This window comes from Macaca fascicularis, chromosome 10 (assembly GCF_037993035.2).
Source record: "Macaca fascicularis isolate 582-1 chromosome 10, T2T-MFA8v1.1".
In the NCBI taxonomy this organism is placed as follows: domain Eukaryota; kingdom Metazoa; phylum Chordata; class Mammalia; order Primates; family Cercopithecidae; genus Macaca; species Macaca fascicularis.
In genome coordinates this window covers 102,095,214-102,117,979 of record NC_088384.1, presented here as the reverse complement: position 1 = coordinate 102,117,979, position 22,766 = coordinate 102,095,214, and the positions used below count along the sequence as shown (strand labels likewise).

Sequence of the window (22,766 nt, the reverse complement as noted above, 5' to 3'; positions counted from 1 at the left end):
ATCGCTACAGAAAAATACAAAAATTATCCGGGTGCAGTGCTGCACGCCTGTAGTCCCAGCTACTCGGGGGGCTGAGGTAGGAGGATCACTGGAGCCTAGGATGTTGAGGTCTCAGCAAGCCATGATTGTGCCACTGCACTCCAACCCGGGTGACAGTGAGACCCTGTCTCAAAAAAAAAAGAAAAATGAACAAAAGATTGGAGCTTAATACATTAAGTGCTTGTTTTTTGCTTGCTGACCAGATAACTATGACTGACTATCTGCATTATCTATGCAAAATAGGCTTTTGGTTTTGCGTAACTTTTACCTAATAGCATCTCTTTTTTAGATGAAGACAAACATGTCTTTTTAAAGCCTGGTTTTTCTCAATACATCTTTAAAGTTTCTTAAATTACCTCATACCTGGCTAAGTTGAAATCTTTAAGAACCTCATTTTTAATTTTAATTTTTTAATTTTAAACTTTACTACTTGATTTTTTTCTTTTAAAACAAGAACTTTCAAAATTTTTAATTTTAAACTTTACTACTTTTTTTTTTTTTTCAAAAAAAAGTCATCAAAAATGCAGATTAGAATAATAATGAATACTATTCTTATCTGTCAAGTTGGTAAGACTTAAAAAGAATGCCAGTACTCAGTGTTAACTAAGGTGTAGAGAAATAGGTACTAGATGATCTACGTCTGTGGAGGTATAAATTAGTACCAGCCTTCCCACGGAGCAGCTTGGCAGTAAGTATCAGATGCAGCATTAAAATGGCCATGCCCTGGGCCGGGTGCAGTGGTTCACACCTGTAATCCCAGCACTTTGGGAGGCCGAGGTGGGTAGATCACGAGATCAGGGGTTCGAGACCAGCCTGACCAACATGGTGAAACCCCGTCTCTACTAAAAATACAAAAATTAGCTGGGCATGGTGGCGGGTGCCTGTAATCCCAGCTACTCAGGAGGCTAAGGCAGGAGAATTGCTTGAACCCGGGAGGTGGAGGTTTCTGTGAGCTGAGATCGCACCACTGCGCTCCAGCTTGGGCAACAGAGCAAGACTCCATCTCAAAAAAAAATGGCCATGCCCTTTAATCCAGCCATTACATTTTGGTTAATTTTTAATAGTAAAAAATACTAATGCTGGCTATTTTTAGGAGATAGACCAAAGGATTGATTCAGAGATGACCTTTGCCTACAAGTAGCTCAGGATTTAAAATGAGGCCTGTGGCTTGTTTTTATAGAAGGGTCCAGTCCTTATTTCAGTTTACCCTGGTGGTGTCTTGCAGAGCGTTTGAAACGTGAGGAACGGCGTAGAGAAGAGCTTTATCGTCAATATTTTGAGGAAATCCAGAGACGCTTTGATGCCGAAAGGCCTGTTGATTGTTCTGTGATTGTCGTCAACAAACAGACAAAGTAAGAACCCTTAAATATTTCTCCCCAGTAAGGAGAAGAGTCAGAGAAATTCAGGCCCCTGTTTAGCACCTCTGTTCATTGAATTTGAGCTGTGTATTCTTGCATTGCTGTGCTTTGTTAGTCAGGGTTCTTTCAGTTATAGGTGACAGAAAACTCAATTCAAATTGAGCCCAAAAGGGACATTTCTCATTTAAGCAGAAAGTAACTGGGAAGTTGAGGCGGCCACATCAAGGGTCAGACTATGTCATCAAGACTTGGGCTCTGTGTTAGTCTCTAAGCACTGCTTTCCTCAGATTTGCCTTTGTTCTCAGGCAGATTTTGTGCTTGAAGAGGCAGAATGGCGCTGGCCCTAAACATGTGTCTTCTTAGCTTAGCAAGCCAAGTGGAAAGAGAGCTTTTCTTTCCCAGTGTTTCCACCTGAAGTTCTGCAATTCTTCTTAGATTGACCTGACTCACTTTCCCATCCCTGAGCCTGTCACTTTGGCAGGGGTGCTTTATGTTCTGATTAGCCAGGGCTAAGTCATGTTCCCATCCCAAGAGCTAGAGGTGGGATTAGCCCTGTGGAACCATGCAGACTGAGAGTGGAAGGAAGAGGGTGTAGTCACTGGTCAAGCAGAGTAGTATATAACCCCTTCATGGGACAACCCAAATGCCCAATACTTTGGGAGACACGTCTCTGCATTTGTCAGCCAAGAACCAAGTCTTTGTGAAGTGCCATGGCCTTGCAGAACTGTTAGATGACCATGTTACCAAGCTAGGGCTCATAGCATTGTTTCACTGCATCCCTGTTTTACATTTTCTCCCTGAAGAGGCAGAGCAGAGAAGCAGAAGGAAGTATAGCAGCTTGCAGGCTTGCCTGTAGCTATGTTCCCTTTCCCCAGGTGGTACTAAGTAAATAACTTCATGTATTTTCTAGCAGTTTGGGGTTAAAGAGCTAATTTCAAGGCAGTGACTAGGGAAATAGGTGTTGAGACACCAAGCTGTTGGCAGAGTTCACAGGCTCTTGGCTGTCTTGTTCAGTGATAGATGCTGCTTTTAACTCTAGAGAGCTGTTTTTGGACACATGATAATAGCTGTTATTTTCTGAGCACCTACTTTATGTACTACCCCATACTCGGCGCCTTACATAAATTATTTTTAATCTTCACAGTAATCATATAAAATGAGTATTCATTCAGCAAATCTTTTATATGTATAGTGGATGGCGGGTACTAGGGCTGTATAGCCTCATTCCACTGGTGGAGCTTACACCCTAATGGGGCAGGTAACAAAAGCATACAGGTGATGAGTCCTATGAGAAGAGAATATCAGAGATCTAATTTAGATTGGAGGGAAGGTCAAAGAAATGACATATGACCTGAGCCATGTTACTCTTGTTTTATTAGTAAAAAAACTGATGTTTGTAAGAGATAAATGGACTTGCTTAAGCTTCACAGCTTTGCAAATAAATGTTAAGGGCTGGGATCCATACCCATGTTTCTATCGTTAAAGCCCATGATTTTCCCACTGTATTATGCAGCCTACCCAAAAAGAGATAAGTGCCACAAGTGTTAGGGAGGAGGATGGTGTTAAGGAAGGACCACTGGACTACAGAATCAAGAGAGGGACCTGGGTATCACACTGTGCTAAAGGCAACTTCTCTTGTGACCTCAAGCAAGTCATAGCCATTCTGAGCTGCAGTGGAGAGAGAGTATTGGTCTAGATCCTTGGATCCTCAATATGGCAGTGGGGTAGACTAGGGTTTGAGTTCTCGATAGGAACACACACAACTGGCTTGAGACACAACAATGCAGATTTGGAGTTGGTTGCTCACCTGGACCTTACTTGTTTTTACAGAGACTATGCTGAGTCTGTGGGGCGGAAGGTGCGAGACCTGGGCATGGTAGTGGACTTGATCTTCCTTAACACAGAGGTGTCATTGTCGCAAGCCTTGGAGGATGTTAGCAGGGGAGGTTCTCCTTTTGCTATTGTCATCACCCAGCAACACCAGATTCACCGCTCCTGCACAGTCAACATCATGTTTGGAACCCCGCAAGGTACAGAGGCCCAAGTGGGTCAAAATACCAGAGGTAGTCACTAGTCCATTGTTAGTCATTTATGCCCTACTCAGAAGAAGCAGGTTTTGGGCAAATGACTCTTATATCTCAGTTCATATATGGTAGGGCCCCTCTCTTAAGTACCATGGAAGAGTCTTGCGTAGTCATTTATTTATCTGATAGTTTCTTAGTGGATACAGTTCTGGGCCTGGCTCTCTGTTACACTATACTTAACCACTAGGTATATACAGTGTTGTGCTGGCACACGTTTAACAAGTTCCAGTGTGAGGGGAGGGCGTTTATAACATTTGCTGATCTCCATGGTGTAAATACTCCACCATGTTTCAGTTCAAGCCACCAACGTGAAGTCACTGAAGGGAGAGTTGGAAAGAAATGTACACAGTTGGCTCTTGCCACTGAGATCTGGCTCCAGCACACCTCTGTCATGTACTCCACTGAATGTGACAAAATCCTTGCTTCGCCCAGCTTTCTAATGGAGGACAGAGAATATAATAGGCATTTAGGGTCCTTTTTGTAAGTGTGCTGGAGAAGTAACCAAAGGGGCTATGAGAAGTAACGAGAGGGACTAAGAGGCCCTGACCCTGTAGAGGCCCAGTTCTTGAAGTCCTTTTCAGAAGTAGCTTTTCATGCATTGAGCCCATAGGATTAAGACTCCACCAGCTGAAACCCTGCTCCTCACTCTTACAGCACAGACTTAACCCTTTCCCCAGTATACTCAGGATCTCTGTTTGCTTCACCCTTTACCCCCATAACCATACAATTACATAAGGATCTCCAGTGGGTCATTTGTCCGAGGAATAGTCCTCAAGATGTGTGAGGACAGAAGTTCTGAGGAGTCCTCTCACTACCCAGTAAACCATGTTGCCCATGGGTGAGGAGTGGAGGTTATTTAGGGTCACAGTTTGATCTTAATCCATGACTTTTGAACTGCTGAATTAAAAAATAGTAGGCCGGCTCTGTCCTTAGGAGCACAGTGGAGAGCCTGTCTTTCCAGAGGGGCCTGTTGGCCTCCTGCTGCTGGTCTAGAGTCTGTTGGGCCTGCCTCCCGTGGCTGTTCCCTGCATGGTCTGTTTGAATCTGCGGGAGGCTGTCATGTTTCTTTGGTTTTTACTACAAGTCTGTGATCTAGGAATTCCCCCAAAGAACCAGCTGTATACAAAGGTGCATGTCCCCACCAAAGGTATTCATTCACTTCCCTTCCTGCCCTTCATCTCTTCCTCCACACTACCCTACTCTCAATCTCAAGGCTTTTTGTCACCAAAATGATTTTCTTGCTGGTATGAGGTTAGGAAAGACTTGACAGAGTGCAGCAGGTGGGCACTTAAATATGTCATGAAAGAAAATAATTCATGTCATTTCCTCCTACAGAGCATCGCAACATGCCCCAGGCAGATGCCATGGTGCTGGTGGCCAGAAATTATGAGCGCTACAAGAATGAGTGCCGGGAAAAGGAACGTGAGGAGATTGCCAGACAGGCAGCCAAGATGGCCGATGAAGCCATCCTGCAGGAAAGAGAGAGAGGAGGCCCTGAGGAGGGAGTGCGTGGGGGCCACCCTCCAGCCATCCAGAGCCTCATTAACCTGCTGGCAGACAACAGGTACCTCACTGCTGAAGAGACTGACAAGATCATCAACTACCTGCGAGAGCGGAAGGAGCGGCTAATGAGGAGCAGCACCGACTCTCTGCCTGGTGAGCTACGTGGCAGGGCCGAGGTGAAGTTCTGACTCTGCATTTCTCTAATCCCCAGGCTCTGTTGGGAGGGTGTCAGGCCCAGGGCTCTTTGGAGTGGGTAAGGGAAATAAGTCCATCCCTTGGGCCATCCATGCCGATATAATGTTAATAATAACTTTATATTTGGGTACTGAATGCTGATCCCTGTAGTTAATGTGGTGGATTGACTAGTATTGCTGGCTCCCAGGATGGATGCCCTTTTGTTTTTTTAGCAGTTCTCTAGGGGAACTAGCCTATTGTTTTCTGTAAACAGCACATATCATGAAGCGGCCTCTTTGGAAAATTGATGTTATAGTCTGTGTACTGTATGATTGATGTGACTCAGTGATTGTTGTTCTTCCTTTGGCTGCTAGGCCTCCTGCCCTTGGGGGGTACTTTGAACCAGATACCTCCCTCTTCTGTCTTCCAGGCCCGATTTCCCGCCAACCACTCGGGGCGACCTCGGGTGCCTCGCTGAAGACACAGCCAAGCTCCCAACCGCTCCAGAGCGGCCAAGTGCTCCCCTCTGCTACACCCACTCCATCTGCACCCCCCACCTCCCAGCAAGAGCTTCAGGCCAAAATCCTCAGCCTCTTCAATAGTGGCACGGTGACGGCCAATAGCAGCTCTGCATCCCCCTCGGTTGCTGCCGGCAACACCCCAAACCAGAATTTTTCCACAGCACCAAACAGCCAGCCTCAACAAAGATCACAGGCCTCTGGCAATCAGCCTCCAAGCATTTTGGGACAGGGAGGATCTGCTCAGAACATGGGCCCCAGACCTGGGGCTCCTTCCCAGGGGCTTTTTGGCCAGCCTTCCAGTCGCCTGGCACCTGCTAGCAACATGGCTAGCCAGAGGCCCGTGTCTTCCACAGGTATCAACTTTGACAATCCAAGTGTACAGAAGGCTCTGGATACCCTGATCCAGAGTGGCCCTGCTCTCTCCCACCTGGTTAGCCAGACCACAGCACAGATGGGGCAGCCACAGGCCCCCATGGGATCTTACCAGAGGCATTACTGAGGCTAAATCTTTCAACTCTTCCCAGTCCCTTCATCCCCTGGCCGCCTCCTACTTACTGTGTTCTAAATAGAGCTGTTTGGAGGATGTTTTCTGCGCTCCCAGGCCGGCATCGAGTGTCATCAGTTTCTACCACCTGCTCTCTCTTCTGCCCAAGGCTGTGTTGCTTATTCCTTACAAAGTTTATACTGCATTTGGGGCTGTATCTTTTTTTTGTTTTGTTTTTTGTAGAAAATAAATATCTCCAGGGTCACTGGGGCAGTACAGGTGTCTGGGCTTATATTTGATGGGGTTTCTCCAGTCCCTGTGTCTACTGGATTTGGAGCCAGGCCCAGCTAGCCAAGTATGGAATGGCATTTGTCATGTCAGTAGGCAGCACCTTTGTTCATTGTGAACCTACCAAGACTTTCCAGCTTCATACACATTGACCAGAGCTCAAGCTCCTGCCTGCAACTTCTGCCTAGAGTTGAAGAAAAGCAACTGGCCTTGGCAGGCACAGTGTCATCATACCCTCACCCCACAGGTTTGGGGTCTGCTTGAGGATTCATAAATCAGCCACTCTGGATTGTTGAGGAATGGCCATGGCAGCCACAGAAAAAAGAATTTTTTTCTCTGAGCCAAGGTTGTTTTTTGTTTTTTTCTCTTTTCTTTTTTGTTTTCATTTCATTGGAAGATCTCCAATGAACTGAACAGCTCCAGTCAGCAGCAGTTACCAAACTGTGAATCTGGGCCCCACCACTCTTCCCCCTTACCAGTTCTGTCAGCATCCCCCTCTCCAGCGGCACTTCCATGGAGTCGATTCTGAGACTCTGGCCATGAACTCCCGTTTCTTCAGTGATTTGTTTTGGGCTTTTGGCTCAAAACCCCAGGCTCTTGTTTTTGTCTAAACTCTTACTCTTTCCTGAGCAGCAGGAGGTAGGGACCACTTTGATGTCAGACTTCTGGTAGCTGGACATGTTCTCAAGATAGGCGGCTGTTCATGACTTTTGCACCAGAATGAAATTGTTAGAGGGAGGGCTTCTGGCTGTGGTTCTAAATGGAGCCCCAGGAAACTGCCCTCCCCCAGGGGTTTATGCTCTGTAGAGCCCTGTGGATCAATCTCGAGGTCCTCTAGCAGGGGTGAGGGAGAGCAGCGACTTCAGCTGAGTCCCTGCCAGTGGTTAAGCAAGCAATGGTTTCAAAATTCAAGGTCCCCAAATGGCAGCATTTTATGTTCTGACCTGTTTGTGTTATATAGTGGTTTTTTGTTTTTTCCTCTTTGGAACTCTTGTGTTGTTAATAAAATGAAATGATTACTTTTTAATTAAAATGAAAAAAGTAAAAGCTATGTTCATCTTTCTTGGATGTGAATATGCTCTTTGCAGGATGCTTTCCCCAAGTCAGAGGTGAGGGCTCCTGTCTCGAGGACTCTTGTCTTTCCCCTCTTGTCCTCGACATATGATCCAGCCTCGAACCTCTTTGAACCCTGCCTTCTCTTCATAGGTGGCTCACCTAGTTAGAGGCTTTAATTAAACCGTCCAGAGCAAAACCCTATTGGCTAATTACAAGGCTGTGTTCAACATCCTGCTTCTGGTAGACATTCATTGTGTCAGCAGCCTTGTCCTCTTATTTTAGGAAAGGAAAACAGGATGTGATGAGGCCATTTGTGGTTGGTGGCCTTTGGTCGGGGGGCACTTCCTGTTTGCACTTTGTCTTAGTTGCCACACTCTGTTCTACCCATTGTGCAAGGAGTTGGCAGAATTCATAGAACCTGAAGGAGCCTTGAAGAGCATTTAATAGCTTGGGTTGGGTGTGGTGAAGTGGGTGGCATAGGCCTCCGGTGGGTTAGGGACCAATGTGCCGAGAGCACTGAGCCTCACCAGTAAGTGCTTACTGCCTCCTGGGGGATATTAGTGCAGCCTGACATCTATACTTAGAAAGTGCTCACTACCTCCTAGAAGATGCCAGTGTGGCCTGACACCTAGTAAGTGCCTGCCAGTCTCTTAGGAGATGATGTTAGTGCAGCCCTCCAGGCCAGGGCCCCAAAGCTATCGGTAGATAAATTAGATCACCAGACTTGGACCATTAGCCCATCTTTTCTGTCAGTGGGGGTCAGTGTTTCTGATTTAAGAGTGTGGGGTCCTCCTGAGGGCCCCCTGGAGGTCTAAACAGCACATCTCAGGCCATGAAGGGTATAATAAAATTATTTTTATTGCATTTTGTGCAGATGGGAGTCTAAAAAAGTAATACAGTAAAAGCCATAAAGCATTAAATGGGAGCATTCAACAAGAAAGGAAAGAACCAACCTCTCCCTTTCATATTGGCACAAAGAACACAAGATCAATACTGAGGCAGGATGCGGAATACTGAACACTTACACTGAAAATTAAAGGCAGGCCTAATAATAATAGTAATAATAGTAATAAATACTCTTGATTTGGTTTGCAACCTCTCCTATTTACAAGGGTTTTCAACTTCATTGCATTGCCCTGCACATAGATCGTCTAAAACAAAAGCAACACTAGTTATCACTACAAGGCTATTGAAATATTGCACTCAGAATAAAAGTCACTTGAATGGACATGAAACATCTAACTACAGTGATTATAAAGATAATTTGATGAATGACTTGTGATAACATTCATAACAAATATTGCACATGTAGCACAGAAAACTTGGGTTTTTGTTGTGGGATGTCTGTCTCATCAACGGAAACTTTGCTCTTGCCAACCAGACAATCTGGGCCCAGATAGTGCAACTTTGGTTCCCTAATTGATGATACAGCCCCCTTCTGCACAGCCCACCATGTCAGCTCTGAAATATTCAGGCCCCCAGAAGGCAGGACCTGGCTGTGGTTCTCAGAGGGAGGTCTACTGAAGGATGCAGGGGGCTGGTGTCTAACACCTCCAGCTTCCTGATTACCTGAAAGAATCTATCCAGTCCCCTGATCGAATCTCAGAGGGCACTTGGTGTAACCGGCAGACCTCCAAACCTAACCCCAGCCACACCGGACCCTGTCTGGGTGGCGCCAGCTCCAGCTCTGCCTTGGGCTCAAAGGAAAAGAGGTGGTGAGGTCAGGAGTACTCAGTGGCCCCAGCTCTGGGAGGTGGGGGAGATGTCTATCTAGGTGCGCAGGTCAGGGCCCTGGGGCTGGAGGTACTGTACCCAGTCCCAGATGGTGCTGGAACGAGCATGCAGTGCCTGATCCCCTTAGAAACGTGCCCTAGGGGAAGGGAACCCGGCCACCGCGCCTTCTCTAAGGACAGAGCAAGCCTCAGACCAGGCTGGTGGAGCGGAAGCGCCAAGGACGAGTTGGGGAAGCCAAAGGCCCTGGGTCCTACTTAGAGGAGAGCAGACAGGCGCTAAGGATAAAGCGCGTGCGACTCCAGCCCTCCCCTCAGGCCCAGGTCCCCGGGAGACGGAGCTAGAGGCCGCTGCTAAGCAGCGAGGCCCGGCCCCAGGGCACGGAAAAGGCGGCTGGGTCCCCCAGGCGAGGCAGGAGCTGCCAGATGGGGACGGGGGAGGGAACATCACGGGCGGCTCTGGGTCCTCCCAGTGGGTCCGGCCCCTAAATAAGAATCGGTCCCCTCCTCCCTCACCTGTCCCAGGGAGGAAACTCCGGGGAGGGGGCGCCCTCCAGCTCCACAATTTCAGTCTTTGGCGAGGAGCCATGGGATACGGGGAGCAGGCGACAAGCCAACTGAGGAGAGACGCCTGCTCCCCAGCGAAGGCACGGGGCGGGGCTTCCTCGGTGGGGCGCGGGCCTCTTTGTTTCTTCCCCTTGAGGAGCGCCCCTCCCCTATCCTGGCCCCAACTTGCATAAGAGCCGATGAGAAGAGGTTGCGTCTCTGCAGCCGCAGTGGAAGCTCACATCCGCTGGGAGGCGAATCCAGGAAAAGTTGGACCCTTGTCTCACCTCATCTCCGAAAAGGACTGGAGGGGAGGATGGGAAGCCAAGGGTGCGCGGAAAGGGCAAAGAGGAGAGAGCGGGACGGAGGTGTCGAGGGAACGAGACCACCACGACACCCGCCTGGGCCTAAAGCACTTTCGCTCTCTAACTTGAACGTCAAGGAAAACTCAGCTTCCCGAGGCCTCTGTCTCCCCGCAGTGCCCCCAGCGGGAGAGCTCGACTGCGGCGAGAAGTCTGTTGCGCTTCTAGTCACATAAATATGGGGACGTTAAAAATACACGCGATGTCTCCTGTACACTATGTATAGGCTCGGCCGCCCGCGCCCCACGGCTCGGCGAGAAGGGGCAGCGGAGACAGCGAGCGCGGCCTTCCCACCCCGCGTGCCTCCGGGCCGCCGGGAGTCAGGGAGCAGCGCCGGAGGAGCGCAGAGCGAGGACCGCGGCGGGCGTGAGAAGGGGAGGAATGGGCCGCATGGAATACCTGGGGGTCCCCAAGGCCCCAGCTCCTCTCTTTTCCGCGCCTTCTCCCAACCTTTATTGCAGCGTCTCCTCCGGCGAGACGAGGCCGGGCTCAGAAAAAGGGCAGTGCAGACCCACGGGCCAACCGGGCACTGAGGAGCTCTGATCTCCGCGCGGCGGGGCGCCCTCTCCGAGTCAGCCCCGACAGGCGTGGCCTCCGGGCCTCAGGCAGCGGGGTAAGGGGCCAGGACACGGGCACAGGGTCTGTATGTAAACGGTGACAGCGGCGGGGGGCGCGGCGAGGGCTCCGGAGCCGCGGGCCGGGCGCGCTCGGGCCCGAGTGGCAGGTCCTGGCTCTCAGGAGTAGATGGTGATGACCTCGCGGCCGCCGCCGCGGACCAGCATCACCCGGTCCAGGTGCTCTGTGAGGACCTCGAGGAATTCCATGTCTGAAAGCCGGTCAAGGAGAAAGACAAGGTCTCCTTCCCTCCCGACGACATTGGGGTCGCGCTCGGCTGCCACAGGACCTCTCTCGCCCGTGTCCCTGTCCGAGGTGCTGATCCGGAGGCAGGAACAGCTCAGCTCTTCCATCCCAGAGAGAGGACCCAGGTTCCCTGATGTCCACCTCCCTCTTTCCCCCAATTTTAATTCCAGGATACAGTTTTCGTCACCATTGCGGTTGCGGGGAGGCCCAGGCATGTTGAGCAAAACAAGCTTGGCGTCCCGGGATTTCTTCACGATGACCTCGTTCAGCCGCACCGCCGTGTGCATGCGTCGCACATTGGACTGGTTCCTGCGGCAGGAAGGAGGAGTGGAGACCGCGTGAGCCGAGGGTAGAGAAGATTGGAGCCAGTCGCCCTTCCAGCCCGAACTGGGCTGCTGGGGACTGGTTCTTGCAAGCCCAGGACCACCAATCCTAAACCTCTCCAGGCTGGGCTATTCAGAGATCCCAGAGGTCGTGGCACCAATTAGGGGTTCACAATAGAGTGAGAAGGGTAGGGACCCTGGCCATCCTAGGAGAGAGAATGAAAAAATGCTGAAGCACTTACAAGTTCTCCCACTCCCTTCAGGAAACACAAGAGATGCAAAGAGAGAAAGAAAAAGAGCAGAGTCAGAAAAAGAGGAAGACACTTGGGGGCTGGGGCCATGGTCACCTGCCCTGAGTCCTGCTCTGCCAGCCCCCACACCATTCACCTTTCTGCTGCCTGCAACTGGGAATTCTGAGCCTTAGCAACGGGGCCCAACCCCCTAAGTCCTCAGATGGGGAAACCAAGACAATATCTGAACTGGGTCTGCAGGCTGACAGAGCAGGATGCCTTCTGTTCTCTTGCTCTGCCATGGGGAGCAAGACCCTTTAGCTCCTCCCATCCCCCAGCCCTTAGCCCCCAGGCCCGTACGGCTTCATGCTGAAGAAGTCCTTGATGCCCTCAGAGGAGACAGGACTGGGGCCCTTATTCTTCTCTGCCACCGACTTGTCCTTGGTCCAGGTGAGATGCACCTTCTCAGGATCTGTCTCCCCTTTCCCCTCAGGCTCCTCGCCTGGGGATGGAGAGCTGCTGGGGCAGCTGGGAGCACTCTGATCGTGGATCAGCTGCACCTGAGGGATGAATGAAGAGATGGCAGGTGAGTCCTTTGGAGGCCAAGTGCTCTGCTCCCACTGGTTGGAGCCAAACCACCCCAGCTGCACACCTCCTCCTCTGGCTTCTCTTCGCTGTCACCAGCTGTCTCTTCTGGGACGTTCAGGCGGAGCCGCGTGTTGGCTGGATTCTTTCTCCGGATTGAGCCTCGTGACTCATCTGTGATACTCTGGATCTAGGGAGTGACACAGGTTGGTGCCAGCTCTGCTGGGAGTCACCACCCATGCCCTGCAAAGAGCTATCACTAGAGGTGATGTTCAGCCAGGATGCACTTTCTGGAACTGTACCAGTTGTTAAAATATTGCTATGATTTGAGACCAAATAGCTACTGCACCACTGATCTGCCTGCCCCACCTCCTCTCCAGAACCCCAGACCTCCCCAACATCTGGCAACAAAAGGGTTAACCTTGGCACAGCAATGCTCTGTCCTAGCACTATGGCCCAATGTCAGTCCTGGCAGTCCACTGGTCAGTGGCCATGCCATGTTTTACCATTTTTACTATCTCCCTTGGATAACACTCAGCCTTGGAGGACCCATCCTTCCCAGCTCAAAGTAGTACCCATCACTCATTCCCCTGAGAATCCATCAACTACATTCTGATAAATACATTACCCACCCTGGGAGACTCATAACCCATGGTTCTATTACCTTCACATGTAGGATTGCCACCCATTCCCTGGGCAACTTATCACCCACCTCCAGGAGCCCTTCTGTCCCCAGCTGGGGTAGCACCACTCATTTTCCCAAGGACTCCACTCCCTTGGGTGGGTCTTTCATCCATACTCTGGTGGTTCTACATCACCCACACCTAGAAGATCTTACACCCACACTCTGTGGGGGGCTCATCACCATTACCCCTGAGATCCCATCAGTCACACCCTAGGGGATTTGCCCCTAACTCCCACACATCAGTTATATCCCTAAACACCCATCTGTTACCCACTCTCTGAGGGTCTCTACATGAGCCCTGTCCCTCACACTGGCAGCCCACACCCCTGAGGACTCATCATCCATATGTATTTAGCATCCACTCTTCTCTCTCAGGCCCCATAAGTCACATACAGAGCAGATCTGTCACCCATGCCAAAGTCCCTCTGCCGCCTGGCTGGGAGGTTGGCGGTGAAGCTGCAGTGTGTACTCCTGCTGTCTGGGAGATCAGTGTCAGGAGGTGTAGTTGGGGGAATCAGGGAGATGAGGGTGAAGTTGAAATGCCAGGAGTGTCAGCCCTGAGCCATCCTAAACCTGAGACCCAGAACTGGCAGCAATTTGAGGCTCTCAGGGGCCAGCCAGGGCAACCTCACCTCCCGCTCCCGCTCGTTCTTGGTTAAATGCATCTGTTTGAGGATCTGGGAGCGCTGCTCCATCACCAACGTCTTCTCATAGGTGTAAGCTGAGATGTCGCTTTCATGCTGTGGACAGACAGAGGTTGGGGTTGGGGGGTCGGAAGAGGGACACAGAGGAAAGCATGAGGTCTGAGCCCAGGTGAAAGGCCAAGGGCAGGAAGGAAGACCCCCTTCCTTCTGGCAGCCTAGGGCTTCCCTACCCAATCATTAATTTTATCAAGGGTTGTAGGAGGCAAGGATGGAGCAGAGAGGGCAATGCTCTTGCAAGGCAGGCAGCTCATTCCCTCCTCAGCCCAGCACAGGACCAGGCATGTGAATGGATGAACTAATGAATGAGTGGATTAATTAATCACCTGGGTGAATGGAGAAGGGAAAGAAGAAAAGGAACAAAGCAATGAATGAATACATGCAAGAATGAATGGGAGAATAAGTGAATGAATACTTCAATGAATACATAGGTAGATTAATGAATATACAGAGGGATGGGTGGATGGACACTTGAATTGAGAGGATGGTTGGACAAGAAGTTCTACAGGATAATCACCAGGGGCACAGGCTCTAGAGCCATCCTGTCTGGGTTTGAATCCTGCCTCTGCCATGTACTGTGTGTTATTGGGCAAATTACAGTCACATGCCAAATAACACCATCGTACGTGCGTCAATGGCATAGTGCACATAAAGCATATAAAATGGTTTTCCCGTAAGATTACTGTATTTTTGCTGTAATTTTTCTATGTTTAGATTTTTTTTTTTTTTTTTTTTTTTTTTTTTTTGAGACGGAGTCTCACTCTGTCACCCAGGCTGGAGTGCAGTGGTGCAATCTTGGCTCACTGCAAGCTCCGCCTCCTGGGTTCACGCCATTCTCCTACCTCAGCCTCCCAAGTAGCTGGGACTACAGGCGCCCACCACCATGCCCGGCTAATATTTTTTGTATTTTTTAGTAGAGACGGGGTTTCACCATGTTAGCCAGGATGGTCTCGATCTCCTGATCTCGTGATCCTCCCATCTCGGCCTCCCAAAGTGCTGGGATTACAGACGTGAGCCACTGCGCCTGGCTTTAGATATGTTTAGACATACAAATACTTCCCACTGTGTTGCCATTGCCTGCAGTACTCAGTACAGTAACATGCTGTATAGGTTTGTAGCCTAAGAGCACTAAGCCTATGTGTGTAGTAGGCTGTACCATCTAGGTGTGTGTAGGTATACTCTATGATGTTCACACAACAAAATCACCTCACAACACATTTCTCAAAACATATCCCTGTTGTTAAGCAATGAATGCATAACTGTACTTCTCTGCATTTCATCTTCCTAATCTGTAACATGGAAATGCTGATAATTGTATCTATCTCATTGGTTATTGTTGGAATCGATATACATATAAAGTGCATAGAACAGTGCCTGGCATATAATAAGCACTAGACATGGCTATTTTTATAGAGAAGAGAGGGATGGCTGAATATGTGAGAGGCTAAGAGGTGGATCAGGGGGAAGGGATCTAGCATCATAAGCTGATGGGTGTTAGAGTTGCCCTACTTGGTGCTGGGGCCAAGAGGAAAGAGGGCCAGGTGGAACCCCAGTGGTGTCTCCAGGAGACTCACCATCTCCACCACCTCAACCTCCGCAGTGATGCGTAAATGGTACAGAAATGTGGTCAGATCCTTCTTCATCTGGATGCTATTGTCGTCCATCTGGGCCACAGTGAAGATACGCATCTTGCACTTCCGCCAGACCTGCAGGTGGTGAAGGGGATTCAGAAAGGTCCAGCCCAGATGTGATGAGGAGATCCAGGGCCAGACCCCATCCCCTTACCCTTCCCCTCTTCCCACCCACTCCTCACACATACACGCAGACCCCAAATCCTCTGTCTTGAGGGCCACTCTCTACAAAATCTTCCCTGCTTAGGTCTGAGGGTTCCCTGTTAAAGAAAGCATCACTGGCTTGGGCTAAGCATTGCTCTCCTTACAGCAGTGCACCTGCAAGAGGAGAAACCATCAGTTCCTAACATCTCAGAATGAAGGAGGTCAGCGGATCCCATTCCCAGGAGTTTACAGGGGAGGAAGGACACGGAAGCTGACCCTGACCAGAGCCCATGAGTCTGACCTGCGGTTGTGCACATATGCACACAAATGCATACATGCATACACACACTCACACATGCATACACTCACACACACAACTCACCTTGTGGTGCCGCAGCAGGAAGGGCAGCAGCATGAGCATGCCCCCATCGTGCACAATCCACCAAACGTCGATGCTGCCCTCAGAGAAGCGCTCAGGGTTCCCGGGAAACATGGAAACATTCTTGGTGACCAGCAGGGCTAAGTGGCCAGCTGTGGTTTCTCGGACCAGCTCTGAGGGAGGCCGAGGAGAGGTCCAGAGGGGGAAACAGTGACTCCGGTTCTCCCAACACCCAGCAGCAGCCACAAGGGCTCCTGGCACCCAGCACTCTGCCCCACTCCACGTGGCCTTGGCCATGGGCTGAGTGGTCAGAAAACCAGCATCGCTTAGGCCCCATCATATATTTATTGTTTAGATCTGGGAAAGTCTCTCAACCTCTCTGGGCTTCAGTTTCCCCACCTGTCAAATGGCAATAACATCACCTACCCTTTCTGATTACTAAGAATCCATCATGTATGACCTCACTGAATCCTCCCAACACCTTGTAACTGTGATCTACCTCTAAAGGAGACAGAATAGCTTTTAGCTAACAGTGTAGCCTCTGGGCTGGTTCAAAACCTGGCTTTCCTATTTTGTGACTTGGAGCAAATTTCTTTTTCCTTTATTCTGTGGTTTGTCATGTTGCCCAGCTCAAACTCCTGAGCTCAAGCGATCCACCTGCCTTGGCTTCCCAAAGTGCTGGGATTACCGGCGTGAGCCACTGAACCCTGCAGAAGCAAACTTCTTAATCTCTCTGTGCCTCAGTTTCACACCAAAAAAGATGGAGATAACAATGCCGAGCCCTCCTAGGACTGATGAGAGAATTAGAGAAAGCCTCAACTTGCTGGCACACAGAGCTCATTCTAGAAACATTAGTTATTATATATACTATTACCTACTATTACCAAGAAATCTGATCTCAGAGGGAGTAAGTCACGTGTGCACAGTCACATAACTAGGAAGGACCAGAGCTGAGACGTGGGCCCAGCCTCTGTGACTTCAGAGCTGTAACTCTTCCCACTGCCCTGCACTGTGTTCCTCCCAGGGCCTGTAAGCGCTGCAGGAGCCAAGACTGTCTCGTTCACAGCGGAGTCCCCAGCGCCCAGCACAGTGGCTGGCACGTGGCCAACCTTGACTGCTGTCACCTGCATATGCTGAATCCACACTTGGCATGCAGGGCTTAGGAAACCCCTCCGGCCCAAAGGAGTGGAAATCCAGTTCCACCCCTCTACTGCCCCCAGCCCCACCCCTCCTCCGTCCCCAGCCCCCGACAGCGTTACCAATGAAGTTCCTCCACGTCTGATGATCCTCCTTCTGGCGCCAGTTGCGGGGCCAGCCGACAAGCACAGTGTTGTGCTGCAGCCCCCCGAGGCCCCCGGACTGGATCAGATGGGACACGCCATCACGCAGGTTGGAGGAGATCACTACCTGGCAGAAGCCCTTCACCTTCTCTGCCTCCATCAGGCGCCTGATAGACTAGGGGAGGGGGACCAGACAAGGACCAGCCTCAGGCCTCCCTGGCCCTGGCTGCGCCCACTGTAGCCTCCTTCCCTCCCATCTCTCCCCTCCTTTCATCCCAGTCTTCCTGAAGCTCAGCTCTGATCACGTCAGTCTCTGGCTCCAGAATGGCACATGGCTCCCCATCATCTCTGTGCCCCATTCCTTGTTGATCAATCAAGGTTCTTCATGATCTGACATACACTTTCTGCCACCCTGCCACTGCTCACACAGCCCCCCTGCCCGACATGCTCTCCACCACCACCCTGACACACGCCCCTGCCAAGTTGTACATGATGCCCTGTCAGGCCCAGGTCAAATGTCGCTGTCTTCAGATACCACCCCCATCCAGACCAGAATTAAACTGGGCTTCTCTGCACAGCCAGACAATTTGTTTCAACAATCTTTCTTTTTTTTTTTTTTTTTTTTTGAGACGGAGTCTCGCGCTGTCACCCAGGCTGGAGTGCAGTGGCCGGATCTCAGCTCACTGCAAGCTCCGCCTCCCGGGTTCACGCCATTCTCCTGCCTCAGCCTCCCGAGTAGCTGGCACTACAGGCATCCGCCACCTCGCCCGGCTAGTTTTTTGTATTTTTTTTTTTAGTAGAGACGGGGTTTCACCATGTTAACCAGGATGGTCTCGATCTCCTGACCTCGTGATCCGCCCGTCTCGGCCTCCCAAAGTGCTGGGATTACAGGCTTGAGCCACCGCGCCCGGCCAACAATCTTTCTAAGTAGCATAATAAGTATTTTAAGGGCACCCCATTTAAACTGCACTACGAGGGAAATAGTCTTGTTACTCTCATTTTATAGATGAGGAAACTGAGGCTTGGAGAAATGAAGACTTGTTTAAGGATACACAGCTAATTTTACTGTGAGGATTCAAGTTAGGGAAGTCTGACTCCAACCCCCACACTCTTAACCACCACCCCTAAGTCAAAGAGATAGAAGTTCAGTTCCTATCTCTGCCACCTCCTGGCTGTGTGACCTTGGGTGAGTCGCCTAACTTCTGAGTCTTGGTTTTCTTATCTGTCAAAAAGGGGTCAGGACACCTACCTTGTTTAGGAATAGGAAGAACCACATGTAATCATGCACATAGGGCTTAGTTAGTATCCTGCCTGAGGAATCGTAAACACAACATATTGTACGACTCTGATGTTATTAACTCTAACAGTATTTATCGACATCCGGTGGGTCTGAGAGCCTTCTGTGTATGCTCTGTCTTCCCCACCAGCCTGTGAGCACCTCGAGGGCTGGGACTTGATCTTGAACATCTCCATCTCCCCTGTGCCTCGCCCAATGCCTGGCACACTGCACATTCTCAGCCACCGCGTGTTGAATGGAACTGACCAGTCAAGGCCTCCAGCTCTGGGCCCTGATAGATCGGTGTGAACAGCCCAGTGAGGCAGAAGCAGCGACTGTCGCAAGCCATCAGGGGTGCCCCTCCCCATCTCACCTCTGCTGCCTCGGGCCTCTTTTTCTGTCTCCACTGCTAGCCACAGCTCTGATGGGAGAAAGGCCTGACCCTCAGACAAAACCTACTTCCTCTACTATCCCTGGGATCCAATCACCTCTTTGTGTGCTTAAGGCAGACACTGGCCACCACAGCCCACATTGGCTCTGTAGGCTGCTCCGTAAGCGTGGACTAGTGGGTAGAGCCAAGAGAAGGTGACACAGAGCAGGGCCCTGGGTTCAAATCCTGATGTTGCTTCCCGCCAGCTTTGTGACTTTCAGCAAGCACCTTTCCCTCTCTGGGCCTCAGTTTCTTCCTGTATCAAATGTGGATACTCACCTTGTCAACCCCAAACTGTAGGGATCAAGAGTCCAAAGCTGGGAAATCACCTTGAAAGATTTATACGTTGGCAGGAAGGAGTCCAGAGTAGGAGTTCAAGGAGTCCTAATTTGAATCTTCATTTCCTGTCCTCAGACGTATGACCTGACTTCTCTAAGCCTCAGTTTCCTTATCCATAAAATGGGCCCTTCTGCCTCTGATGGTCTTTCACTCTGTGATTTGAATTCTAAAGAACTCACTCTCTAGGCCCTTAGGCTCTTCCTCTAAGGAAGAGAAAAGAAATGCCTGCACCTCCTTTGATCCTGAAGGTGATGAGGAAGGAAAAGTACAAAAGGATAGAGACTGTCTTCCTAAGTGTCCTGACCTTTTCCCAAGCCCACCAGGGCCTCTGCTCACCTCTTCTGCCCGCTGGGCCTGGGGATGATTTTCCAGAAAGGTGCCCTCAAGGACAGAGCCCACGATGGTCAGGCCCTTCCCTGCCTTGAGCTGGGAGGTCAATGAGAGCAGCTGGGGGTGCACCACATTCTGGTCTTGGTCCACACGCACCAGCACTAGCAGCTGTGGCCTGAAGAGAGTGCAGAGTCACATGATCCATATACTATATAACCAACCACCCACACACCATACACCCATCACCAGGTCACCTAACCATCTCTCCTCTATAACCATCTGTCCCATCCACCTATACCCCGCACCACCCATCCATCCATCTACCCATCGACCCATCTCTCCATTCACCTCACTCACCTATCTATCCATTCCACCACCCACCCACCTATTTTATCCTTCAGTCATCCACTCATATGCATATTTATTTACTGATACACACATTATTCACTCAAGTATCCACACATCTACCTACCTATCATCCATTCTTACATCCATCAATTTGCCCTTTTGCCCTCCCACATGTACATACACTTGCCCATCCACCCATCTACGCATCCCTTTCCTTAGTCATTTAGCCATCTTAGTCCTCTAACCACCCATCAACCTCGTAGCATTCTGTAAGCACCTACTCTGGGCTAGACCATGTGCTGAGCATTTGGGAATTCACAGATAAATAATAGAGTCCCAGGTTCTGGGAGCCCAGTTTAGTAGACATCGGCAAAGACAAGTCAATGATGCCCTAACCTAGGTCAGGGTTCCAGGCTCTACTCTTGGCAAGGTGAAACACAGGGAGATGAATGAGGGGTTGGGCATGCAGCACCCAGGGCTAAGAGGTGGGATGTGAGGATTCCATCTCCAGATCTGCCTTCTGTGACCTGTGAGATCCTCTCTGACCTCCGATTTCCCTTTATTTTATTTTATTTTATTTTATTTTATTTTATTATTTTTGAAGACGGAGTCTCGCTCTGTCGCCCAGGCTGGAGTACAGCAGTGGCCAGATCTTAGCTCACTGCAAGCTCCGCCTCCCCGGGTTCACGCCATTCTCCTGCCTCAGCCTCCCGAGTAGCTGGGACTACAGGCGCCCGCCACCTCGCCCGGCTAGTTTTTTGTTTTTGTTTTTGTTTTTTTTTGTATTTTTTAGTAGAGACAGGGTTTCACCGGGTTAGCCAGGATGGTCTCGATCTCCTGACCTCGTGATCCGCCCATCTCGGCCTCCCAAAGTGCTGGGATTACAGGCTTGAGCCACCGCGCCTGGCCTATTTTATTTTATTTTTGAGACAGCGTCTCACTCTGTCACCCAGACTGGAGTGCAGTGGTACAATCTCAGCTCACTATAACCTCTGCCTCCTGGGTTCAAGCTATTCTGCCTCAGTATCCTGAGTAGCTGGGACTACAGGTGCACGCCATCACGCTTGGCTAATTTTTGTATTTTTAGCACAGACAGGGTCTCGCCATGTTGTCCAGGCTGATCTCGAACTCCTGGCCTCAAGTGATCCACTCACTCACCCTCTTGAGCCTCCCAAACTATTGAGTTACAGGCGGGAGCCACCACGCCCGGCATCCCTGATTTTCACGTGAATAAAATGGAGGAATTGTCATTAATCTAGAGATGCCTAAGAACCCCTATAACTCTCAAAGGGAACGATTCCACCTGTCTCAGAGCAAATGCTACATGATCTGATGTTTGTCTGTCCCCGTGTGTGTCTTTCTCCATAAAACTGTTAGCTTCCTACATCCCCAGAGACTGGAAGGGGACTTGCCATACATCAGGCACTCATGTTTTATGAACAAATGATGGAAATAATGAAATGAATGCATGGATGGCTGCTCAGGAGGCTAGCATAGCGGGTGGGGTTAGAGGACAAATGTCTGGAACTCAGCTCAGCCTCGGTGTTGCAGGTGGGAAGGAATCAGACAAGGCTGGGCTTTTAGGGCACGACTCAGCAAAACAAACCAAGCAGGATAAGTCAGGCCCTGCTCCCTTCCCCCCATCTCCTGTGCCTTGTACACATGCACACACACACACTCACGCACACCTGCACCCTCACCACTTACCTCCAGTTCTTGGTGTGTGGGGGCCCTTCCTCCAGGCGTAAGAGGGCATAGCGAGCTGCACTGAGAGACAGACCTCGGATCCCATCGCCCCACTCCTTTTCTGCCCTGGGAGCCAGGAACGGGGATCACGTGAGGGCAGAAAGCCAGCAGCGGGCAGGGAGAACCATCTACACTGCACTGGCTACCCCAGGGCAGAGTCATCTCTCAGGCTCAGAAAGGACATGCGTATCACTCCTGCCAACAGACTCACCCAAGCCTTGGCTAAGTTTCCTTGGAAAATCACTTCTAAATCCATTCTCTCACCATTCCTGTCCATTTCTCAAAGGCTCTGCCACCCCCCCATCTTCCAATGTCACCCCATATCACCCTCTCCCACTGCTCCAGCCCCATCCTCTCCCACTCCCTGCTTCATCTCACCCTCACCACCCTAATGCCTCATGACTCCTTCCCTCTCCTTCCCACCACCCCTCAGCCTTCCCCAGCCACCCCAGCCTCCACTCCCCACACTCACCCACGGTACTCAATGTACTTGTAGATGAGTCCAGCAATGAGCATGGCCACCAGTGCATAATACCAGGAGCAGATGAACATGAGGGCCAGGCAGAGGCTCATGCCCAGGAAGGAGAGGGTCCTGGACAAGGTGGAGAGACCCAGCCTCTGAGCCCCAGCAGGGTTGTTGCTGAAGCCGGGGCTTAGACAGCAAGAGGGAGATGGGGCAGTGCATGGGAAAGACCTAGGAGGCAATAGGCCAGTCTAGGGAAGCTCACACCATCATCCCCATGAGAATCAGGGAGCTACGGGACCTTCTGGGTGAAGGAGAAGCCACAGACAGGGCACCGCCCATGCCCTGCCCAACTCCTGACACCCCACACCACCCTGTCCCTGTGCCTCAGACCCTGCCAGACAGGCCTGGCCAGGTGCATTCTGAGGCCAGGGTCTCAGGGGAGTGGAAACAGGTCCTCCCAGGAGAAGGCCACCAGCAAAGCTGGAGCATCCAGACAGGAGTGGGCAGCCCTGGTTCTAGCCCAGTTATGCCACAGTCTTGCTGGGGGACACTGGGCCAGTCCCTTTCCCTCTTTGGGCCTCAGTTTCCTTTTGTAGGACAAGCATGATCATTGCTGCTCTGTCTGCCACCGAGGGCCTATTGTGAGGATGAAGAGCCATAGAGGAAAATGATGAGAGAAACTGCAGCCCCTGTGCAATGAGCATCTGCCATGTACTGTAGTCCTCACAAGAACCCACAGGCAGGTGCAGCTATCATGCCCATTTCACAGCTGAGGAAACTGAGGTTCTGAGAAGCTACATCATCAGCCCAAGGTCTCACAGCTAGGAAGTGCAGAGTCATCATTTGAACTCTGGCCAGCTGACTTCC

The 22,766-nt window shown here is 50.6% G+C and overlaps 2 protein-coding genes across 6 annotated transcripts in view; one reads left to right on the top strand and one right to left on the bottom strand.

Annotated features, from left to right (window-relative positions):
• NCOA5 (nuclear receptor coactivator 5) overlaps nucleotides 1–7,498 on the top strand; it is a 30,322-nt gene extending 22,824 nt beyond the window's left edge. For 2 of the 4 annotated variants that reach the window (XM_005569223.4, XM_005569222.4), the window contains 4 exons: nucleotides 1,265–1,391; nucleotides 3,228–3,427; nucleotides 4,817–5,137; nucleotides 5,589–7,498. In XM_005569223.4, coding sequence (XP_005569280.2) covers nucleotides 1,265–1,391; nucleotides 3,228–3,427; nucleotides 4,817–5,137; nucleotides 5,589–6,178 — 1,238 coding nt within the window. In that variant the 3' untranslated portion in view covers nucleotides 6,179–7,498. Of the gene's footprint in view, nucleotides 1–1,264; nucleotides 1,392–3,227; nucleotides 3,428–4,816; nucleotides 5,161–5,588 lie in introns of all 4 variants that reach the window. The other 2 variants (XM_065523221.1, XM_045363044.2) reach the window with 1 other exon arrangement.
• Nucleotides 7,499–8,342: 844 nt separating this feature from the next.
• The window catches only part of SLC12A5 (solute carrier family 12 member 5), a 39,280-nt gene continuing 24,856 nt past the window's right edge, over nucleotides 8,343–22,766 (bottom strand). For both annotated transcript variants that reach the window (XM_005569215.4, XM_005569216.5), the window contains exons 15-26: nucleotides 21,906–22,025; nucleotides 21,395–21,499; nucleotides 19,346–19,514; nucleotides 16,944–17,139; nucleotides 15,688–15,857; nucleotides 15,105–15,236; nucleotides 13,462–13,569; nucleotides 12,212–12,334; nucleotides 11,920–12,119; nucleotides 11,572–11,586; nucleotides 11,182–11,315; nucleotides 8,343–10,971 (exon numbers count right to left, since the gene is read on the bottom strand). In XM_005569215.4, the coding sequence (XP_005569272.2) occupies nucleotides 10,880–10,971; nucleotides 11,182–11,315; nucleotides 11,572–11,586; nucleotides 11,920–12,119; nucleotides 12,212–12,334; nucleotides 13,462–13,569; nucleotides 15,105–15,236; nucleotides 15,688–15,857; nucleotides 16,944–17,139; nucleotides 19,346–19,514; nucleotides 21,395–21,499; nucleotides 21,906–22,025 (1,564 nt within the window). In that variant the 3' untranslated portion in view covers nucleotides 8,343–10,879. The remainder of the gene's footprint in view (nucleotides 10,972–11,181; nucleotides 11,316–11,571; nucleotides 11,587–11,919; nucleotides 12,120–12,211; nucleotides 12,335–13,461; nucleotides 13,570–15,104; nucleotides 15,237–15,687; nucleotides 15,858–16,943; nucleotides 17,140–19,345; nucleotides 19,515–21,394; nucleotides 21,500–21,905; nucleotides 22,026–22,766) is intronic.